Raw genomic sequence first — 18,795 nt, forward strand, 5'->3', positions numbered from 1 at the left:
TGAGTGGGTCGCTCCAGGGGGTGGGAGCAGAGAGAGGGTCTTAGGCAAGAAACGATCGGGAATTCTCAGCAATCCTAGGGGAAAAGAGCTGGTTTGAGTCGGGTGGTGCAGTCGTAGGGCCCCGGCTTGCAGGTCATGCCGCGCCGGTTCATTAGTACCACTCTGGTCCACCAGAGAGCAAGGGTTCAACTCCATTTTTTGACTCTTTTTTCCCCTTTCTTTTTCAAGTCTTGTTTTCCGCACGTGTGTGTTTTGTCACTGCTGATGATGCAACTAGTGTTTGCCGAGTTCGTTTCTCGGCATATCGTTCGTTGCCATGTAGGTATGATTTGGCGATTGCGCCACCAGAGCGAACGAAGGCTTGATGCTGCTGCTCGGGTAGATTCAGGCGCTGAAATGGTCAGTTTGCATCGCCCAGCCACTTGGTTGGTACCTTTGTCTGTTGTGAGTAGACGAGCCTCAGTGTTCACTTTCGTTCCGCAAGACTCGCCATCATCGGTTATTTAACCCTGATGTTCTTGATGGACCAGTTCCTGGACGGGGCACGCCTACTACGCGGGATCGCCAAAATTCTATTCCAGATGGCGTTGTCGTTGAATCAAGGTGGTGGAGCCAAGCACGCCAAGGGCAAGGTTTCGGCGCCACCCATGTCGCGTGCCAATCATGCACTGCGGCTGCACCGAAAACAGCACTGTGGCTCTGCGCTAAGATGCGGTGGGTTGCAGCTGGTTTTGGGGGAAGATTGGGAAACAGTGCGGTTGCGACGCAAATCCCCGTGGCAAGGTGGCATCAAAGTGTCACTCAGCTTAGCAGCTGTTAAGATCCTGCAGCAGCTCAATTTGCGCAAAACAAAATGATTGTTCACGATCACATCAAAGGCTCGGTGTGGCTGGTGATGTACAATCGAGGCCCCACCGGCAGAAAAGAGGCTTGCCGAGGCGGTGAGCGAAGACGTCCTGGCAGCCCGAGATAAGATACTCTCGCCCTGCCAGGCGTTGCAATCAACTGATAAGGAGCCATTTACCGCTGATGAGGGATTGAGGCCGGTGAAAATACCGTATCGATTCTGCCAAATCGGTATCCATTTGCCTCGCTTTTACTTTGCTTTGTGTTTTTCATTCCCTGATCCTGTTTCACCAGCAGACAACAACAGGAATTTCTCTCCTGATACACCATGTCCAGCCAAGCTACCGCAATCTCCGGCACCACCGGCGCTGCTGAGAACACCATGGAATGGGATCATCCCCCGCAGAGACGCAATTGCGACTGTCCCTTGGTGTCCAAGTACGTCTCTCGTCGCCCTTCCTTCCCTTAGGTGCGTGGAACTAAAAGCTTCAGGCCTAGCATCGACATCAGCACGGACGATCGTGGTTTGTCCAAGATGGAGAAGACATTTCACTTCTCGAAGTTCTTTGCCAGCAGGGATTTGATCTGTGTTCATCATCTCGGCTGCAAGATCAAAGACCTTGAGTGGACCCTCAAGAAGACTCTCATACTTCATGACGAAACGCAGACGACCCTTCACGCCATCGAACAAATTGCCCCACGGCTAAGCGGCGCTACGCTAGTTCGGCCAGCCTTCAATCCGAGATCAAGCGCCTGCAGGCAATTGTGTTAAAGCTCCACAATGAGATTTAAGCTACGACGGCCAAGATCAGCTTCGCGACGGAAGAACGGGCCACTCTTGTTAGCCTGGCCAACGACATGGGCCTTGGCATCGAGAAACTGGCCAACTCGGTCAGACCCGACTACCCTATGCAGCAGGCCTTCGAGATCCTTGTTCGCGATGTCCACGAGGGCAAGATTGCTCTGCACGAGTCGGAGAAGAAGAACAAAGCGTTGAAGGAGGAGTTGGACTACGAAAAGCAATGCCATGCGGAGGAGATCATCACATTGGTCGAGGAGCGGGACGAGGCCTTGAGAGGTGCGAGCATACCTGCTCCCGATACGTACAACCACGAGGGGGTCCTTGTCGATCTGTTGTCTTGAGATTCAACATCTCATCCCTGGGAACTCTTATTGCGCGCTGTCGTAACGACATCGTTGGGACAACGCAGGACCTTGGCTTCACCACTCTATCCGGCAAAGAGCTGATCTCAGCGCAGAGGGGGTTTGTGTGAGAGAGAAGAAATGATTGTTCAAGTCTCTATGGTAGTTGCGAGGGAACAAGAAACTGTTGCCTGCGGTCAGGTTCTGGTCTCGTCACAATAAAGCTTTATGTGGATCAATCAAGGCCCGCAAGGCCGTTCAACAGGCCAACCGACCGAGCATCATGGCGTCAACCTTCTTCATCCATTATTGTTTTCCTCTCGTATCATCTACGGGGAGGCTCGTGGGTAAGCCCACGAGTCTTCCATTCCTCACCAGGTTTCTCCTCGTGCAGATGATAATAAGATCGACAATAAGCTTGGCACCGATGATGAGGATTCGACAGCATCACTTCGACCGGTCAGCTGGAGGAATTTGTTATGGCAGCCAACCTCAGAGATTGACCCAGAGTGGCCTTTTAGGTTGTGAGGCATTTGGGCAAGGCAACAGCTCTGATTCTGTAGACATACCAAGCACAATCTTTCGCTATCTCCATCGCCGTTCTACGGAGTGCCAGCTTGCCACTCTCCAACTGTCTTCGCGGGAAGTCACTCCCTAACAGTTCCCAAACGGATCAACCCACAATGCTGTCGGCCCCTCCGTTTTTCCTGAGCCAACTGTCGGACTGGCTTCTCTCACACTGACGCCTTAACGCTCTAGATATGTTCATCGCCTTCACTCAGAATGATTTTGTTTTTGTCTCATTCTTCAGCGATCTTCATGGCTTGCTATGCGAAGTGCTGTAAGGTGCAATGAAACCTCTATCAGTCTCAAGACGATTGCAATGGGTGTCTCGAAGTCTGCGTTCAAGACCATACTTCTTCCAAACTTCCGACAGCTCCTCGGGGTTCCGCAGCTAGGGAGTCTTTGAAGAACACACTCGTCAAAGAGGAGACCAACGGCCGATGCAACAGTAGCAAGGAGCCTTTCAAGTCCAGCAATGATGTGAGCAAGGTCAATGCGAGCAATTTCAATGCCAACCAAGCCTTCAATGACAGCAAGGCCAGGAATGGCAATCGAAACGTCAAGCATAATAGCGCAGGCAGTAACACGGACAGCGGTCTGAAACATCTCATCCGCCACGACTCCGACTATGTGGAATGTGAGGGGTCCTTTGCAACTCGCAATGTTGTCATTGTGCATCCGTCTGTTCGAAGCCAACAAGACAGTCAAACACAGTCTCAAGGTCAACATGCAATTTCGACGGCATTCCGAGGAACCTACAGAAACGGCACCGCTATCGACATCCCAGTGCCTGTGTAAGAAGATGTCATCACTCTCGCTTGCTTAGTACCACCAGCCAGATCACTACGGACCATACTTTGGCGCCCTGTTCCAGGATCGCTACAACGCCAACAGCCTTGCCAGCAAGGCCCGGATTGACGATATGGGTGAGACCGAGATGAATGAATGAAGAGCGGCACCAAGTGGTCTATCGGGATAGGAGACGCGCACAACACAACATTGTCCAGTCCCGTACTTAAAATGAGTAACGATGATACCTTTCGTCCGGAGCAGGGGCTCTTTGAGCCAAACAAGCATGTCAAGAACCAGCAGAGCCTTCTTACTCAGAGGGAGGCAGACTCGAAAAACAAGAACAGGTTCATTGTCTAGTTACGTAGCCAAGTCAAAGCTGAGTCCAATGATGCAAATACGTACTCGCACAAGGGCCTTTAGTCAGTCGGCTTGATTATTAGGGGCGTCTGGGGAGCGGTGAAGAGGACCTCCGTGACTCGATGTTTTCCACGGGGATACAGCCAATGCCTTCGGGCATTGTTTAGACGTTTTGGTAGCAGGAAAGGTCACAAAACAGGTGTCACTGTTTGTTTCTTTGAAAGTTACGTCGATGAATCTAAACTGCTACCTCTGTCCTCCCAGTTCTCAGAGGGCTACTCATGAAGAGTACGATTCATATGTCATTTCGCCCACGTGATCGTGTTTCCGTTGTTGCCGGCGGGCGTCATGACTTCTGTAAGAGTGTCGACCGCCCGTGAGCTCATCGCTTCCGAGCCAGGGCACGAATACGGTCGTAGTGATCGTAAAAGTTGTCACCCCGGTAACCGTCTGTCTTCCAGGGCTCATTATCCTCGACAATTCGAATAGAATACCTTCCGTGGGAAGCTCGCCCCGTCTCGGTCGACGGCCCTGTCGTCTGACGAAGCTTCGCTTCAGGTTTTCCAAGATTCCCACAATTTGAACGCGTGATCTGATTGCGCTGCTGCTTGGAACCAAACGGCTTCTTCTGTGCTTCCTCAATCTTAGCTGTCGTCATGGTTTGAAGATTAAGATCCCCCATGGCAGACGCCAGAGTCGCGGCAGCATCTCCCGTAGACGCTTGGGCTTTCTTGATCGCCTGCACTGAACGCTCCGCCATCTTCTTGTCCTCGGTAATCTTCATAAGCTTGGTTCTGAGGGCTCCGCGCTCCGTGTAGAGGTCCCAAAGGTGCTCCAATGAGGCGGTCCAGGACTTTGCGGAGCTTTTGGCGATGATGGAAGGAGTCTGTCGCATTGGATTGCCCGATGATGGGTCCTGCAAGAGATTGAAAGCTTCTCCGATGAGGTGATCTTGTTTCTTGATGGCCTCCTGGTAGGCGTTGGCTTCGATCTCGAGTTTCATGACGGTCGTTTCCAAGACAAAAAGACTGGTTCGTATGTCGTTGGGTTCTGTAGGGTCCAGTCCTTGCGTTCGTCGCTCTTGCACGTTCTTGACGGTCTAGCTAGTGTTCGAGGTGAGTCCATCAGCATGGAACCTTAGTGCCAATATATCGAACGTACCAGAGGAGGGGAGAAGATTCAGCCTTTTCGCAAAAATGCTTCGGGTCAGACGCCATGGTAGAAATACAGCGACGGTCGTTGAGGTATGGCTGGAGTAGCGATGACGGAGACCACTACCTTTCCGGGGAGCGTGGAATGTGAAGAGTCTGCCTCGCGTCCATCGATTGGTAAGGTACGGGAGTTTCAATTAGTCGCAGTAAGGAAGAACGTTGATGCCGGTGCCTGCCGCGATTATTGAGGTCGGGGTGGTGACTGCTAAGCTATTGGGGTGTACTGGATGTGGCCGGCCAAAATGCACTTGAGCTTCAGAGCGGGGCACCAAACCGCGAATCCTCCACGTAAAGATGAGCATCACGATGGCAGAAACAGAAGAAAAAACACAGATTCCGACCCATTTTCTAGCGGAAACAAAAATTAAAGTTGCCAAAAAGAAATACCAAATTGAGTAGGCAGGTCAGTACGGAATTCGAATGTTAGTATATGCCAGGCAAGATACCTCATTCACACGTGCCGAGTGAACCCGAGCTACCCGTGGTCGCAACGGTACAACCAACTAGGCCAAATGGCCCAGTGGCTGGCGAAGCGCCCTTTGGTGACAGATTCCAGAATTATTCCAAAGGATATAGCATGCCGCGAGTTTGGTGCCGCCCCTGGAGCCTCTGAGCCGCAGAACGCCCCACTTTACTTTCACCTCACCTGTGCTCCAAGCTGTCTTCGATTTCAGGAAGCAGGTGAATTCAGGCTCGCCAGTACCTATGAACTGCATTCCTTTCCTTCATCCCGAAATATTCTTTTCACTCAAGTCACCCAGGCGTCGACTGTTATTTTCCCACATCCACCTACGACGCTTCCTGACCGGCGACGAAAATCAGCGTCAACCTTGCAACCCCTTTCGACGTCGCCTCCTGTCGTCTCTGGCTTCATCTTTGCCGCCTTCTTGCATCGTTTTCTCCATTGTATTCTCATCCGCATCAGTAACGCCGTTTTGCTGTGGCCGTCGCTGTCGTCTGACCATTTTCCTCTTGTCCCGAAGCTCGCGCCCCCAACCAACCTCAGAAAAGGTAGTCAACAAGTGTGCCAGCCCTCACTTACTTCATAATCTAATCTCCAGTCACAGTGAATCTCATTTCCGCTCGAGTCACCATGTCGTTCGCGGTCGATCCCCATCACCTCTCCTTGATGGCGAAGAGCATGACCATCAAAGGTTTCTCGTTCACGGGCCATCTCGAGACTGCGCACAAGAACCTTCCCCAGGACCTCATCGAAACTGGGCATCGTCCTATGTTCAGATTCATCTACCTTGATCCTGCCCGCCGCCCGTTCATTACCAAGAAGACGAAGGTGGCTGCTCGAGTCACTTCCATCGTCCGCGCTGCTCTTATGGTGGCCAATGTCAATGACCTAGGCCCTCAGCACATTGAAAAGGCCCTGTTCTGGGATTGGGTCAAGGAAATGCTGGTCAGCGACGACATCTTCGCATCAGCTACGGCCGAGGAGACTTTGGAGTGGAAGTTCATTGTTGAGCTTTTCTATGCAGCCTGGGTTGAGTTTGCCAAGAGCCGCCCTTACGACACCAAGCGCTTTGTCGCCGGTCCTGATAACGACGACTACAACTTCTGGGATCTCCATCTTGCTATGGCTGATTGGGACCACTTGATAGGTGGCAACTTCGGCGCCAACGCCGACATGAAAGGCTTCAGAATTATCGAGGATCGCGAGCGCAAGGAACCCTCCAGCAAGTACTACTTCAAGATGGATGGCAGCAACAGAGCCAAAGACGCCTCTCTCGGCCATTGGTCTTCGGGGTGGTCGATGTGCATGAAGAAGATGATGGAAAGAGCGGACGGTGTCTTGGAGCAGGAGCAGGAGATGATGCGCCTCTCCGCCATAGATAACATGGACCGAGACCGTCGCATCGGAGAGAAGACTTCTCAAATGGAGGAGCTTGACCGAGAGATTGACGAGCTTAAGGCCCGCCTTGCGAAGTACGAGGAGATGTCGGCGCACGAAACCGCCGGTGCTACTGGCCTGAACGATGAGGCCGTCAGCAATAATGAGGTGGTCACCAGCAGCGTTGTCAACCTCGCTGACCACAAGATCAAGAATGATGAGGGCTATGCCGACGATGATCATGCAACCACCGAGGCCGAGAACACTGCAGACCAGGACAGCGTTGCCAAGCAGGGCCCCGAGACGATGAACGCCGACAAGGACGCCGCGATCCAGATCAAGGCTATGGCTACCAATTACGGTCAGACAGCTGCCATTGACGAGTCTACCGTCGACAAACCTACCGTTGACAAGCCTACCGTCGATAAGCCCGCCATCGACACGGCCCCCACCTCTCTCGATAAGGGCCCTCCTATCCCTGGTCCAGCGACCAAGACGTCCAACGACTTCAAGTCGATTGAGGTCATTGACCTCACCGCTCATTGAGGGACCTCCGACGTATTCAGAGAACAAGAAGATGCCCACGGCAGGCAAGTCAAGGAAGCGATCATTGGCAGGGAACGATATAGACGGTTAAACGTTGTCAATGAGATGCATCCGGCGTTGTCTAGATTCGTTAGGTCTCTGCTAGAAAGGGGTGTGGTATGAACCAGAGATATTAGAGGAAGGTTGACACCAAGCTGTTTCTAAACTAGGATGGAATCGCCATAGACTTTGCACACGAGCCTGTAGAATAGAGCTGAAATGGATTTGGCATTGGCATCGCCACTGCCTACCCTCGCTACTGATAACTCCTTCTTTATATTTTTCTTAGCACGTACTATTAGTACGTTATACTAACCCACACTATATTCACTAATACTACTAATTTCTTCCTTTCTTTAGCTATAGCTAAAATTAAGGAAATACCTAGTATTAAGCCCCTAGTTACACTAGTAATATAGTTTTAGTTTATCTTACTATTTATAAAACTATAACTACTAAATACCACTATTGTAATAAACTTTAATTTTTGTTAATAGCTTTTTAGAGAAGTTTTATTATTTAAAACTAAAAAAAAAGGCTATTTAGAACTTACTACTAGACTTTTTGAGAAGTATTTTATTACTATTAAATTATTCGAAAATAATATATAATATATTTATATAAAAACCAATAATAAGCTAAAACTAGATTTTAATTATATAGAGATTAAGTGAAATTATTAATTTTTAGAATATATTTAATTATATTAGAATAGCTTTCATTAATAGCTTCTAAACATATTTTATAATACTAAAAATAGAAGAATAATATTATAAAATAGCTAAATATTTTAAAAGATTCTTTATAATAGCTTTTAATTATAATTTCTATAGATAACAGCTAAAAATTATTAACTTTATTAATAACTTTATTATTAAAAATAGAGGAAACTTAATTAACTTTTAGTTAGAAATAGCTTAATATACTAATTATAGAAATAGTAGATACAATATTTAAAACTTAATAATAACTTATAATATATAGCTTAGTTAAAGCTAAATTATAGTTTAAAATAAAGTTTAATAGCTTAAAAATGCTAAGTTTATAAATAACTAACTTTTTATTAAAATCCTAAAAAGTATTAAATTTAAATATATATATTTATTAATCATCTGTAAAGAGATGAAAATATATTATAAACTATAAAATAGTAATATTATAAAAACAATTAGGATTTAAATTAATTTCACGCTTATTTTAAACTCTAATAAAATTTAATAGAGACTATTTAATAGTAGCTTTAAACTATTTAAACTATTTAGTATAAATATTATTACATAATTTATAATTTAGATTATATATATAATTTATAATACTTTAATTATAAATTCTAATTTTAGAAGAGAGTTTATTAATATAAAGCTAATGTTTACTAATAACGTTTTTTAGTAATTAACACTTAAGTCTGTAAAATATATAACAAGTACTTATATTAATAAATAAATTCTATAAATTTAGATTATTATGTTTAAGAAAATACTTCTAGTTAAACATTTTACTCTATAAAATAATAACTATACTATTAAGCTTGAACTAAAAATAAATATTAAGTAGTAGTTAAAATATTTTAACTAATATAAACTTGAACTATATAAAAAAAACTAATACTATTATAACTATAATTCTAAAAAGGCTTATAAAAACTACTATCTCCTAACTTAATATACTAATTATAAAGGAAATTATAGAAATACTAATAATAAATACCTACTAAAGCTTAAGAGACATTATAATAAAATTATACATTTTAATAAGGCTTAGAAGAATAACATCATCTAAAAAAATATAAAAACTAAAAACATTATAGAGGAGAATACTACTATAAAGCCCCCTATATAATAAATATACCTTACTTTACTAACTAAAATATAAAACTATAACTACTTTTTATTACTAATTAAAACAATAAAGTTTAATATCGTTAAAGCTTTAAGAAAAAATACTCTAAAAATAATATTATTTCTATCTCTATAAAGCTTAAAACTTTAATTACTTTATTATTATATAAATAGAGGATTTATAGTATTTTAAGTAAATATTACTAAATACTTAGAAGTATATAGCTTTATATTATTATATAGGTATAAAGCTTGTCTTAACTTAATATTTACATAGAAACTTTAGGTTTCTATATATAACGTGGTTCATCAGTCAGCCGGCTGGACCAGTCAGCCAGACGTTTGTTTCCCACGTACACAATAATATCTAGTATTTCTCAACCATAACGTATTAAATCAACTATTAGTTATCGCTATCAGAATCTCCTGAGGGTTTGACATCTTTGGAACAGGTTCGCGCGTTATGCTCAGTCTCACCACATATACCACAGCGTCTCCGAGCTGGCTGGGCTCTCTTTAATGGACCCCCCTCGTCGTCCTCTTGAGGTGCTAGATGTTTCCCTTTTTGTTTCCCTTCAAGCAAAACCTAAGATTCCTCTATACTAAGTGCCCCTCTAAGCTGGACCTATATTCTTTTAGCCCTCTAGCGCTTAATAAGTGCTATATTTATATTCTTAAAGGTATAAAGCTAATTAGTTAAAATAGTAATTAAGTATGCTATTGTCATGGGCTAGAGCCTGGATTGATATCTCCGGCTTCGCCGGAGCAGTTAGTGAGATCTGGCTCCGTTGGACCCACTATTCTGCCGCAGTACGCCGCCTAACCCGGCCTGCTTCACCGCTGTTAGGTGCCTACCCTTGTAAAGTCCTTTCTTCCTTCTTCAGCTTAGAATAGTCAATCGACGGCACCTCTACGTTGAACAAGCCTAGGGGCCAGCCCCTTACAGCTATTACTTATATACCTTTTAATAATTACTTAACTGCAGTAATAATTAATATTAATAAGCTTCCTTAATAAGTAGAGATATAACTTTTAATAAAGTTAAACTATAAGATAGTTTATTATAAGTTAGAAGGCGTTTGTAACTGCTAAGGTGGAGGTGTTAAAGGGTTAGCTATAGGAGGTATAAGCATCTATAAATATATATTAAGCTTTTTAATAATATGGTCTAGGTCCTATAGTGAAATTCCAACGCCTTAGAAAACAGACCTAATATTTTCCTGATTAAAAACCTTATTATAGGCCTAGTGGAAGGCAATAAAGAACTCAGACTTAGTGATGTGATTTATAGAGGCTCTAATAATTAGTTAATTTTATTACTATATATATGTTTTAAAGGCTAATAAAAAGTAATACCTAATAGCTGTAGTAGATATAATAAATATATAGGTATACTAATAGTTATAATATTATTCTGCTTATAGTAATTATTAAATTTAGCTGATAAATAGCTTTTATAGCTGTTAATAATCAGTATCTAATAGACGCCCTTTATTTAGTTCTAAATATATTTATTAAAATATTTAATTTAGTTAAGACCTATCTAATTATCTATCTATCTATTAGCAGTAGGTTTAATCACCTAGTTACTTAGAAAACCTGATTCCATAGTCTAACTAGTAAGGTGATATACACCCTTAACAATTATAAACAGAGGGATATACCACCCACCTAAATTAATATATTTAATAACTATAGCTTATTTATAATTATTAGGCTGGACAGACTTTGCTTTACTATATTAATCAGTATACATAACCACTATTAACATAATGATCATACCTATTATAAAGCTAGTTTTGTCAAAACTATATAGGTCCCCCTCTTAGATGCTATACTTAGCTATTATGTTGCATAATAGCGCAAACTACTTTGATATAACCTTAGGATCTTCTTAAAAAGCCTTTTAATCATTATATAGATAATTAAACTTAGTTTTCAGAGCAGGCTGTAAGTCTACAAACCACCTAGCCTATTGCTTGCTAATAGGCTTGCTATTATAGGCTTGCAGCAGGAGATTAGTGTTACGACCCGTTATGTGTGGATAACAGTTGACCGACCCACTTGGGCATCGGGCGGCTAGGATAAGACATTTGTACTGCAGGATCACGGGAACAACAGGGACTCACTCGGAGACGGAAGAACTATGGTACAAGTCACGTGACGATAAGAAGGACCGACGAGAGATAAGCGGTCCTGATCTAGGACCGACATGAAGAAAGCGGTCCACACCCGGGGACCGCCCGGAAGACATCGGTCCTCAGTTTAAAGAAACTACTTAGACTTGTATATAGTATGACCCTGAGCCTGGCTCATGGTCAGACTTCCATAGCTCTTCAGCAATCAACTTAGTATTTATCCTCACGGATACTCTCAGCTTACCTTCACTGCGAATCACTTATTGAGTCTAAGACTGATCACCTTAGCCTCTGAAGACCCGATCTACTACAGCCTACGAACTACGACCTACGACCACGACCCCGTGTACTGTTAGAACGTATCAATCCCCAGCTTCTGTTAGCAGACCCTACTGTCGGATAGCTGACCGTAACACTTTGATTGCTCCTGTTCAGTAAGTTGACCATTGATTCCTACTAACAGTAACGAACGACAATGTCTTCCCGCGCCTCTGTCAAGTCGCCTACCCCGGGATCCTCGTCCACTTCAGGAGGACGAGCCACCCAAAACCTAGCCCAAGAACTAGGAGACCAGAAGATGAAGGACGACTCAGACAGCGAGGACGACACCGAAGAACTCAAGCGCCAGCTCGACAAGACCAACAGCGACTTCAAAGCAATGCGCGAAATATTCAACCAGAACGCCGCAGCCCTTAGCGAACTCCAGGAACAAGCCCGCAAGAACCAGGATCTGGAGAAAGAAGTCGCCACTCTCCGAGCTGCCGCCAACGTCATATCCGCCCCAGTCGAAGGACGAGAACGCCTCAAGCTCAACACGCCTTCCACTTTCGATGGGACCCCGGGACAACTCAAAGGACACCTGGTACAAGTTCGAACCTACCAGGCCTTCCACATAAACACCTTCCAGAACGACACCGAACGCGTTGTGCACGCAGCCACCTTCCTTCGGGGACGAGCCCTTGCCTGGTTCGAACCCCTTCAACAGGAATGGCTTGACAACCCTGTCGAAAAATACAGCCAAGAAGTCAAGGACATCTTCTTCAGCTTCACGGGCTATGTTAAGGCCCTAGAATCTCTCTTCCTTGACCCCGATGAACGAAGACAGGCTGAGCGAGACCTGTCCCACCTACGACAAACCAAGTCAGCTACGCTCTACGCCGCAGAGTTTAGGCGATTAGCTGCAAGACTCCACATGACCGACGAAAGCAAAGTTTTTGCCTTTTATCAAGGACTTAAGGATGAGGTCAAAGACGAAATGGCCAAACTAGAGACACCCCCTAGCTTCCTCGCCTACGTCGAACATGCTATTAAGGTTGATAATCGCCTCTATGAACGACGAAAGGAACGAGGAGAGAAACGACAAAACCCAAATTCAGGACGCAAGTACCAATGGCAGCCTCAACAGAAGTTCAACAACCAGCGGAACGACAACAGACCCCGCAACAACTGGAATAACACCCGCCAGAGCACCGCCTATGGACAACACAGCGGACCTATGGATCTCAGCATGATGACCAAACCCAACAACAAAAAACCTTGGAACCCCAAGTGCTACAACTGCAACAAGCAAGGCCATATCGCCAAAGACTGCGGACAGCCTAAGAAGTTTCCCTGGAGACCAGTGGCAGAACGACCTCGACAAGTCAACACAATTGCAAAAGCCCCACATGCATCCCAATCGTGGACCGGATGCTACGACGACAACTGCCGGATTCACCTCGAAGACAAAGAAATGTCAGGACACTACCCAAGGGACAGCAACCCTGGACGGTCTGGATACGATATGACCATCCCAGACACTCGCCCTAGGACCCTGGCAATGATGCATTCCAGCAACAGCAAAGTGGCTAGAAAACCAGTTGAACAACTCAACGAGATGCTACGAATTCAGCGACTAGAACCAATCACCTCCCGCATGACTAGCCAACAACTCCACCACGAAAAACAACAAATCCAGAAGGAAATGGAGCTAATCCAGCAAGAAGACGACAGACAAGTAAGACTATACCAACAACAAGAATCAGAAGAAGAACCAGAACACCAACACGATCCTCTGATGGAACAACAACTCCTCAGTATGACCAACAACTGGACTTTCGGAGAAGGAGAAAGCTCTTCCTATGACTCGGATGAACCTCGCGACGTTGCCCGACAACGCGCTCAGACAGAAATCACCTATGGGTTCACCCCCAGTGTGGACGACTCCAGCTCTGAAGAACCCGACGACCAGGAAGGAAGAACCAAGCAACTTCTGAGATACCAAGAAATCGACACGCTTCAAGACAAGCAACAACGCCACTTCTATGGCACCTCAGCAGCCCAACGAGACCGAGGCTACGCCCCTCAGCTACACACGGAAGATCATCCCGCGCTAAGAAGCAACCATCGGCTTCACCGAACCCTTTTCTGGTCCCAGTGCTTCCACGACAAATGCAAGGAACACATAGGAGAAAAGCACGACTACCAATTCTACCCCAGAAGACATGACGACGAACCTATCCACGAGATCTACTCGACCTCCGTCATGATCGGATGGACTATGGTACTGTTTGAAGACAACCTCGCAGTCTTCAGACCCAGTCCTCAGTTCCCCATGAGATGTCAACATGACGACAGCATGAAATGGGACGAATGCCAACAAGACGAATGCCAAGTCCACTACCAAGAAAAGGCACGAACCTGGAGAATCGCAAAGAACGGACCTAGACCCCCACAGGTCAGGATCCGCGAAAACAGCCTCGCAAAAGCACGACGAGAAGGAAAGCAAATCACCTACCCAGGACAACCAGAGCAGTCAAAAAACTAGACTCGCCTACCGACGACGGATCACGACAGGCAACAGACATAAGATCCATTCATCAAATGTCACAAGGACATAAGGGTAATATCGAACTCGAAGTTACCATCAATCAGCAGATAACACTCGCGCTGATCGACAGCGGAGCTGAAGCAAACTTCATTGCCCCCCGAGCCATCAATAGGCTAGAAATACGATGGGGAGGAAAAGAACGACCATATCAGTTACACACGGCAGAAGGAGAAGAATTCAAGTACGAAGGAGGTACCATCTATAATGAGACTGCGCCCCTCGAGATGAGCTACCTGAATCGAAAAGAAAGAATCCAATTCGACATTGCCGATCTAGGAACGTACGACATAGTGCTAGGACTACCCTGGCTACGAACAAGCAACCCACGGATAGATTGGAGCAAAGGCCAACTCCATTGGGACCACGATGATTCAGTCCCTGAGCAGCCCTGTCAGAATCAGGCCTCAAACGAATCAATACGACAAGGAACAGCAAAACGATACCTCTGTTACCTCAAGGCAAAGGAAGCCGTATCACAACCACCGACAACGATGGATCTCGGACAAAAGAACGATCCACTTCTGTCTATCCCAGAAGAATATAGAGTGTATGAGAAACTCTTTGCAGCCGAATTAGAAACCGGACTGCCCGAACACACCAGTTTCGACCACGAAATACCCCTCAAAAAGGGGAAGGAACCACGTTTCAACAAAATCTACGGACTCAACCAGACAGAGATGGAAGCCCTAGATAAGTACCTTGAAGAAAATCTTAAGAAGGGATATATCAGACCCTCAACGTCACCAGCAGGAAGCCCAATCCTGTTCGTACCCAAGAAAAACGGAAAACTACGATTATGCGTCGACTACCGCATGCTAAACGAAATGACGATCAAAAACCGCTACCCACTACCACTCATCGACGAAATGAGACGACTCCTTCACGGAGCCAACTGGTTCACGGCCCTCGACCTCAAAGGAGCCTATAACCTGATCAGAATGAAGCAAGGAGAGGAATGGAAGACCGCTTTCAGAACCCGAAAAGGACATTTCGAGTACCTCGTCATGCCCTTCGGCCTCACCAACGCCCCTGCAACCTTCCAAAATATGATCAACCAAGTCTTACGCAAATACGTCGACATCTGCGTAGTAGTCTATCTCGACGACATCCTCATCTTCTCATCAACACTTGAAAAACATAAGGAGGACGTACACCACGTCTTACAAGCCCTCCAAGAAGCCAAGCTATTAGTTGAACCTGAGAAAAGCGAATTCCACACACAGAGGGTGGAATACCTCGGATTCACTATCACCCCTGGAAAAGTCTGTATGTCAGAAAACAAAGTCAAAGCCATCAAGGAATGGCCGGTACCCAACAACCTCAAGGAAGTCCAAGGATTTCTAGGTTTCGTCAACTTCTACCGCAAATTCATCAAAGATTATGGCAAGGTCAACGCAGCTCTCACAAGCCTCAGCCGCAAAGACACGCCCTTTGTATGGGAAGAACCACAACGAACAGCATTCCAGAAGATCAAGGGCCTCATCGCCAGCGAGCCCGTCTTGAGCATTCCAGATCCAACAAAACAGTTCGAAGTAGAACCCGACGCATCCGACTACGCGATAGGAGCACAATTATCCCAACGGGATTCAGAAGGACGACTACATCCGTGTGCCTTCTTTTCTCGCAAGCTCCACGGACCTGAACTCAACTACCAAGTTCACGATAAGGAACTCATGGCAATCATCGAAGCTTTCAAGGAATGGAGACCCGAGCTCTCAGGAACCACACACGAAGTACTTGTGTATTCAGACCACAAGAACCTTTCACACTTCACGACTTCAAAAGTGTTGAATAAACGACAGATTAGATGGTCAGAATTCCTATCAGAATTCAACTTCCGAATCATCCATCGCAAAGGATCAGACAATGGCAGAGCCGACGCTCTTAGCCGACGACCGGACTACAACGTCCCAGTACCTGAAGAAACCCAGGTGATTCTCAAAGGAAACAACGACGGAGACCTAGTGCCAGCAACCAAACTCTTGATGATGGCCGGACGATCTAGTACTAGCCCGCCTAACGAACTAGACGACGAAACAATTATGGAGTTTCACGCTCGCCCTGCACATGGTCACCAAGGAATCACAAAAACCTGGAAACGACTACGACAACAATATGGAGAAAAAGTCACCAGAGAACGAGTGGCAAAAGCAATCAAGGATTGTGAGGTTTGCCTCAAAAGCAAACCCGCTCGACATCAACCCTATGGCATGCTACAACCCTTGCCTGTGCCGCAAACCGCCTGGCAATCCATATCCCTCGATTTCATCGTCAAATTACCGAAGTCTCGAGAACCCCTTACGGGAACACACTTTGACAGCGTTCTTGTCATTGTGGACCGACTCACGAAGTACGCCTACTTCATCCCGTACAAAGAAGCAAGTAACGCCGAAGAATGTGCCTACACATTCCTTAAATATATCATCGCCAACCACGGAACGCCCAGAGAAATTATATCAGACAGAGATAAGATCTTCACTTCCAAATTCTGGAAGTCAATCACATCACAACTCGGCATCAAACAATCAATGTCCACTGCATTCCACCCGCAGACCGACGGACAAACAGAACGAATCAACCAAATCCTCGAAACATATCTCCGCGCCTACGTCAACTACAACCAAGACAATTGGGTTGTATTGCTACCAATAGCCCAGTTCGCCTACAACAGTGCAGTAGGAGAAAGTACCAAGGAATCCCCCTTCTACCTCAACTATGGATTCGAACCAACCGCCTATGGAGAACCCCGAACAGGCCCAGCTGCAGTAAAAGCTGTCGCCTCAATACGCCAAATCAAGGATATCCAGGAAAACGCACGCAAAGAACTCGAATTCGTACGACAAAGAATGACAAAATTCAGCAACAAACGAAGGATTGAGGGACCAACCTTGAAAGAGGGAGATAGCGCCTATCTCATACGGCGAAACATCAAGACAAAACGACCAAACGACAAACTTGACTACAAAAAACTCGGACCTTTCAAAATTTCACGAGTAATTTCACCAGTCAACTACGAACTAGGACTCCCAGAAACCATGAAGTGTCACCCAGTATTCCATGTCTCACTCCTCGAACCAGCACCACGTGGATCACAGACAAACGATATTATCATCGTCGAAGATAACGAACCAGAGTACGAAGTCGAACGAATTATCGACCATCTCAAAGAACCAGAAGGGTATCGATACCTCGTCAAATGGAAAGGATACGGACACGAAGACAACACATGGGAACCAGCCAAAAACATCACCAACGCAGCAGAAGAACTCACGATCTACTGGCAACAACACCAAGAACGAGAAGTCACACCAACACCTGCTGTACTAGTCCAGAAGAACGCCAGATATAAGCGAATCAAGCACCCACATCGCTTCACCAAACCACCTATCGAAGCAGATCGACCGCGACAAGGAAAACCATTTATTCGCCTAGGAACACCAGAAACAAGCTAAGACGACACCGAAGCACCACCAACATCAGACACCAAAGGGCCCAGATCGACAAAGTCCAGACCAAAGCCAAACTCTTGCCACTCTGGATCGTTAGGCACCCCAGCGGCCTGAAGATCGTTCACAACCCACTTCTCATGAGCATCTAACGCTGGAAGCACACCATCCTCCTCGTCGACTTCCTGCATTCCCCGCTCAAAAGCCTCAGTCTGACGCTCTCTCACCAACTTCCTCGTCTTACGAATACGACTCAAGCGGCTAGCAGCCTCCGCCATTTGAGTCTGCAAACGAGCAAACTCCTGATGAAGTGCAAGCAGCTCCTCACCAGCCTTCTCTTCTTTTTCATCCCACTCCTTTTGTTGCTTATTCAACTTTTGCACTACAACACGGTTAGTCATCGTTCGGATAAATCAGGATCAGAAGTCACTATACGAGTCGAAGCCACCAGAACGCCATCACAAGGCTTCTTCGCCTCGATGCACGTACGACACCTAGACGATTTCTCACCAAAACGGCAAGGAACCTTTGCTCGGAAACAACGGGTACAAGGCATGTCGCTAGCCAAAGAACGAGACTCGACGTATTCAATCAAAGCTTCGCGCTCACGATCCTTGAGCGCAGTGACGACCGATTTCTTTTTCGATTTTTGGACGTGGCCTGACATGGTGTCAGCATCATGAGTAAATCAGGAAGCACGATTGACGGATCCCCAACCTGGGACCAACGACCTACTTATGTTGGGTCTTGAGGACAAGACCTTTGGAGAGGGGACCTGATGTTACGACCCGTTATGTGTGGATAACAGTTGACCGACCCACTTGGGCATCGGGCGGCTAGGATAAGACATTTGTACTGCAGGATCACGGGAACAACAGGGACTCACTCGGAGACGGAAGAACTATGGTACAAGTCACGTGACGATAAGAAGGACCGACGAGAGATAAGCGGTCCTGATCTAGGACCGACATGAAGAAAGCGGTCCACACCCGGGGACCGCCCGGAAGACATCGGTCCTCAGTTTAAAGAAACTACTTAGACTTGTATATAGTATGACCCTGAGCCTGGCTCATGGTCAGACTTCCATAGCTCTTCAGCAATCAACTTAGTATTTATCCTCACGGATACTCTCAGCTTACCTTCACTGCGAATCACTTATTGAGTCT

The 18,795-nt window shown here is 45.9% G+C and overlaps 3 protein-coding genes across 3 annotated transcripts; all 3 read left to right on the forward strand.

Moving 5' to 3' along the window:
- Positions 1-1,174: 1,174 nt before the first annotated feature.
- CGCA056_v014357 (uncharacterized protein) lies at positions 1,175-1,989 on the forward strand (the record flags this gene model as incomplete). Its single annotated transcript, XM_037329599.1, has 3 exons — positions 1,175-1,284; positions 1,339-1,567; positions 1,654-1,989. 3 exons carry the CDS (start codon positions 1,175-1,177, stop codon positions 1,987-1,989), a joined length of 675 nt encoding a protein of 224 aa, XP_037171682.1.
- A 4,017-nt stretch (positions 1,990-6,006) lies between these two features.
- CGCA056_v014358 (uncharacterized protein) lies at positions 6,007-7,299 on the forward strand (the record flags this gene model as incomplete). Its single annotated transcript, XM_037329600.1, has 1 exon — positions 6,007-7,299. The coding sequence occupies one exon, from the start codon at positions 6,007-6,009 to the stop codon at positions 7,297-7,299; it is 1,293 nt and encodes a 430-aa protein (XP_037171944.1).
- Positions 7,300-11,789: 4,490 nt separating this feature from the next.
- On the forward strand, positions 11,790-14,120 carry CGCA056_v014359 (Retrotransposon-derived protein PEG10; the record flags this gene model as incomplete). The annotated part of the gene is made up of 1 exon (XM_037329601.1): positions 11,790-14,120. The coding sequence occupies one exon, from the start codon at positions 11,790-11,792 to the stop codon at positions 14,118-14,120; it is 2,331 nt and encodes a 776-aa protein (XP_037171945.1).
- Between the last annotated feature and the right edge of the window lie 4,675 nt (positions 14,121-18,795).

Source organism: Colletotrichum aenigma (genome assembly GCF_013390185.1).
Source record: "Colletotrichum aenigma strain Cg56 chromosome Unknown KSG_Cg56_contig10, whole genome shotgun sequence".
Classification (NCBI taxonomy): domain Eukaryota; kingdom Fungi; phylum Ascomycota; class Sordariomycetes; order Glomerellales; family Glomerellaceae; genus Colletotrichum; species Colletotrichum aenigma.